The 5,000-nt window shown below is 61.0% G+C and overlaps 1 protein-coding gene across 1 annotated transcript in view; it reads right to left on the reverse strand.

The window, feature by feature from the left end:
- Positions 1 to 5,000, reverse strand: part of LOC144490785 (rho GTPase-activating protein 15-like) — an 11,960-nt gene that overhangs the window by 2,647 nt on the left and 4,313 nt on the right. The window contains exons 2-3 of the mRNA XM_078208487.1: positions 1,698 to 1,832; positions 751 to 856 (exon numbers count right to left, since the gene is read on the reverse strand). Of these exons, the coding sequence (XP_078064613.1) occupies positions 751 to 856; positions 1,698 to 1,832 (241 nt within the window). The remainder of the gene's footprint in view (positions 1 to 750; positions 857 to 1,697; positions 1,833 to 5,000) is intronic.

Below are 5,000 nucleotides of genomic sequence, written 5' to 3' on the forward strand. Positions count from 1 at the left end.
TACCTGTCCTGGGAGTGTTTGATGGGGGGACAGTGTAGAGGGAGCTTTACTCTGTATCAAACCCCGTGCTGTACCTGTCCTGGGAGTGTTTGATGGGGGACAGTGTAGAGGGAGCTTTACTCTGTATCAAACCCCGTGCTGTACCTGTCCTGGGAGTGTTTGATGGGGGACAGTGTAGAGGGAGCTTTACTCTGTATCTAACCCCATGCTGTACCTGTCCTGGGAGTGTTTGATGGGGACAGTGTAGAGGGAGCTTTACTCTGTATCTAACCCCGTGCTGTACCTGTCCTGGGAGTGTTTGGTGGGGGACAGTGTGGAGGGAGCTTTACTCTGTATCTAACCCCGTGCTGTACCTGTCCTGGGAGTGTTTGATGGGGGACAGTGTGGAGGGAGCTTTACTCTGTATCTAACCCCGTGCTGTACCCGTCCTGGGAGTGTTTGATGGGGACAGTGTAGAGGGAGCTTTACTCTGTATCTAACCCCGTGCTGTACCTGTCCTGGGAGTGTTTGATGGGGACAGTGGAGAGGGAGCTTTACTCTGTATCTAACCCCGTGCTGTACCTGTCCTGGGAGTGTTTGATGGTGGACAGTGTAGAGGGAGCTTTACTGTGTATCTAACCCCGTGCTGTACCTGTCCTGGGAGTGTTTGATGGGGGGACAGTGTAGAGGGAGCTTTACTCTGTATCTAACCCCGTGCTGTACTGTAGTTGGGGTGAGGCTTGCCGGGGCTGGTGTTGTCCTGCCACTTACTTCCTCATGTGTTTGAACATTGCCTTCATGGTTTCCTGGTTGGGCCGGGGAAGATTCTGCACCAGGTTTTTGATGTTCTGCAAACGTTCAGAATGATCCGGCAATTCTGCAAAGGGGCCAGATTGAAAATTAAAAATAAGTTTCCCACCTCAGCACTGACCCTCCCACAGTGCGGCGCTCCCTCAGCACTGACCCTCCCACACAGTGCGGCGCTCCCCCAGCACTGACCCTCCCACAGTGCGGCGCTCCCTCAGCACTGACCCTCCCACACAGTGCGGCGCTCCCTCAGCACTGACCCTCCCACAGTGCGGCGCTCCCTCAGCACCGACCCTCCCACAGTGCGGCGCTCCCTCAGCACTGACCCTCCCACAGTGCGGCGCTGCCTCAGCACCGACCCTCCCACAGTGCGGCACTCCCTCAGCACTGACCCTCCCACAGTGCGGCACTCCCTCAGCACCGACCCTCCCACAGTGCGGCGCTCCCTCAGCACCGATCCTCCCACAGTGCGGCGCTCCCTCAGCACTGACCCTCTCACAGTGCGGCGCTCCCTCAGCACTGACCCTCCCACAGTGCGACACTCCCTCAGCACTGACCCTCCCACAGTGCGGCACTCCCTCAGCACTGACCCTCCCACACAGTGCGGCGCTCCCTCAGCACTGACCCTCCCACACAGTGCGGCGCTCCCTCAGCACTGACCCTCCCACACAGTGCGGCGCTCCCTCAGCACTGACCCTCCCACACAGTGCGGCGCTCCCTCAGCACTGACCCTCCCACAGTGCGGCGCTCCCTCAGCGCTGACCCTCCCACAGTGCGGCGCTCCCTCAGCACTGACCCTCCCACAGTGCGGCGCTCCCTCAGCACTGACCCTCCCACAGTGCGGCGCTCCCTTGTAAAGCCTCTCCCCGCCTCGGTCTCGCCCGTCCCCCTCGTGTTGACGCCTCACTTACTGACAGCGGTCATGAACTCTTCGAAGGTCTGGTATGGGAAGAGCGGTTCCGGAAGCTCCCGGAAGAACATCTTCAGAGCTCCTGTGACCACGTGGACATCCTCCCACTCTGGGTCGTCCAGGTTCAGCTTCTCCTCTGCGGGACAACCAGGGGGGTGGGGGGTTGACGGAACAAGGGACAGGCGGGTTAACGGGGGAGACAGGACAAAGGGCGCCAGCGAGCAAGCTACCCCTGCCAGAGTGGGATCTGAACCTCCCCCCCCGCGGCGGGGACAACCTACCTCACCGCCGCCCTCCCCCCCGCTCCCAACCCACCGCCCCAGTTGCCCACCTCTCTCATCCCGGATCCCAAGCGCGCAACCATAGATTGGTTGACACTATATTTCATCGCAAGCAGGTGGCACAGTGTGGGTTAGCGCTGCTGCCTCACAGTGCCAGGGACCCTGGTTCGATGCCCCGGGGCTCGGGTCACTGTCTGTGCGGAGTCTGCACGTTCTCCCCGTCTCTGCGTGGGTTTCCTCCGGGTGCTCCGGTTTCCTCCCACAGTCTGAAAGATGTCTAGGTTAGGGTGGATTGGCCATGCTAAATTGTCCCTTAGTGTCCAAAGATGTGCAGGTTAGGGTGGATTGGCCATGCTAAATTGTCCCTTAGTGTCCAAAGATGTGCAGGTTAGGGTGGATTGGCCGTGCTAAATTGCCCCTTAGTGTCCAAAGATGTGTAGGTTAGGGTGGATTGGCCATGCTAAATTGTCCCTTAGTGTCCAAAGATGTGTAGGTTAGGGTGGATTGGCCATGCTAAATTGCCCCTTAGTGTCCAAAGATGTGTAGGTTCGGGTGGATTGGGCCGTGCTAAATTCTCCATCAGTGGAACCCGAACTGGCGCCGGAGTGTGGGCGACTAGGGTGATTTTCACAGTAACTTCATTGCAGTGTTAATGTGAGCATACTTGTGACACTAATAAATAAACTTTCAGCTTTTAAAACAGACAGCAATGTGATAAGAGACTCTCCCACAGTGCGGCGCTCCCTCAGCACTGACCCTCCCACAGTGCGGCACTCCCTCAGCACTGACCCTCCCACAGTGCGGCGCTCCCTCAGCACTGACCCTCCCACAGTGCGGCGCTCCCTCAGCACTGACCCTCCCACAGTGCGGCGCTCCCTCAGCACTGACCCTCCCACACAGTGCGGCGCTCCCTCAGCACTGACCCTCCCACAGTGCGGCACTCCCTCAGCACTGACCCTCCCACAGTGCGGCGCTCCCTCAGCACTGACCCTCCCACAGTGCAGCGCTCCCTCAGCACTGACCCTCCCACAGTGCGGCGCTCCCTCAGCACTGACCCTCCCACAGTGCGGCGCTCCCTCAGCACTGACCCTCCCACAGTGCGGCGCTCCCTCAGCACTGACCCTCCCACAGTGCGGCGCTCCCTCAGCACTGACCCTCCCACAGTGCGGCGCTCCCTCAGCACTGACCCTCCCACACAGTGCGGCGCTCCCTCAGCACTGACCCTCCCACAGTGCGGCGCTCCCTCAGCACTGACCCTCCCACAGTGCGGCGCTCCCTCAGCACTGACCCTCCCACACAGTGCGGCGCTCCCTCAGCACTGACCCTCCCACAGTGCGGCACTCCCTCAGCACTGACCCTCCCACAGTGCGGCACTCCCTCAGCACTGACCCTCCCACAGTGCGGCGCTCCCTCAGCACCGACCCTCCCACAGTGCGGCGCTCCCTCAGCACTGACCCTCCCACAGTGCGGCGCTCCCTCAGCACTGACCCTCCCACAGTGCGGTGCTCCCTCAGCACTGACCCTCCCACAGTGCGGCGCTCCCTCAGCACTGACCCTCCCACAGTGCGGCGCTCCCTCAGCACTGACCCTCCCACAGTGCGGCGCTCCCTCAGCACTGACCCTCCCACACAGTGCGGCGCTCCCTCTGCACTGACCCTCCCACAGTGCGGCGCTCCCTCAGCACTGACCCTCCCACAGTGCGGCGCTCCCTCAGCACTGACCCTCCCACAGTGCGGTGCCCCCTCAGCACTGACCCTCCCACAGTGCGGTGCCCCCTCAGCACTGACCCTCCCACAGTGCGGTGCTCCCTCAGCACTGACCCTCCCACAGTGCGGCGCTCCCTCTGCACTCACAGGTTGCGCCCTGACGCGGGGAAGAAGCACTCCCCCTGCCCACACACCCGAACGGCTGCCTCTCACGGCACAGACGGAGACAAGATAACACGAGACGGAGGAATCCCCGATACAGGGGCACGGAGTTCAAATGAAGACAAGCCACAGACAGCAAGCAGAACGTGGGAAGTAGGGTCCAATCCCACACCTTTTCAAATCATTCCCCAAGCGACAGACTCCCTCCCTCACCCTCTCTCCTCTGCACTCCAGAAACCAAGCAACCCCCACCCCCCTTGTCCCCGCGACTCCCCCCTCCTAAGGACCCAGCCCTTCCCCCGCACGTTTAGAGGGAGCGATGGGGCCCCATTCTGCCTCCGAGATGTCAAACAGCCCGATGGACACCATCACACACAAGTCAGGAGTGCGATGGAATACTCTCCACTCGCCTGGGTGAGCGCAGCTCCGACAACACTCGAGAACCTCCACACCGTCTCGGACAAAGCAGCCCCCCCAACCCCTCCGCTCGATCAACAGGCTAATCGTTCTCACCCCCCCCACCTTCGACATTCACTCCCTCCACCACCGACGCACAGCGGCAGCTGTGTGCACCAACTACTGGATGCCCCGCAGCGACTCGCTGAGGCTCCTTCGAACAGCACCTTCCAAACCCGCCACCTCTACCCACCGAGAAGGACAAGGCGGGAGGGGGGGGGGTGTCGTGTGGGGGGGGCAGCAGCAGGCGCATGGGGAACACCCCCACCTGCAGGTTCCACCCTCCGAGACACACACACACACCATCCCGACTTGGAAACATATTGGCCATTCCTTCACTGGGGCTCGAACACCCTCCCTAACAGCGCCGTGGGTGTACCTACACCACTCACACACACACACGGGGACTGACTGATGTCCAATCACAATCCTGGAGCTCCCTCCCTAACAGCGCCGTGGGTGTACCTACACCACTCACACACACACACGGGGACTGACTGATGTCCAATCACAATCCTGGAGCTCCCTCCCTAACAGCGCCGTGGGTGTACCTACACCACACACACGGTGACTGACTGATGTCCAATCACAATCCTGGAACGCCCTCCCTAACAGCGCTGTGGGTGTACCTACACCACACACACACGGGGACTGACTGATGTCCAATCACAATCCTGGAACTCCCTCCCTAACAGCGCC

The sequence above is a fragment of the Mustelus asterias genome, unplaced genomic scaffold, assembly GCF_964213995.1.
Source record: "Mustelus asterias unplaced genomic scaffold, sMusAst1.hap1.1 HAP1_SCAFFOLD_3795, whole genome shotgun sequence".
Taxonomy (NCBI): domain Eukaryota; kingdom Metazoa; phylum Chordata; class Chondrichthyes; order Carcharhiniformes; family Triakidae; genus Mustelus; species Mustelus asterias.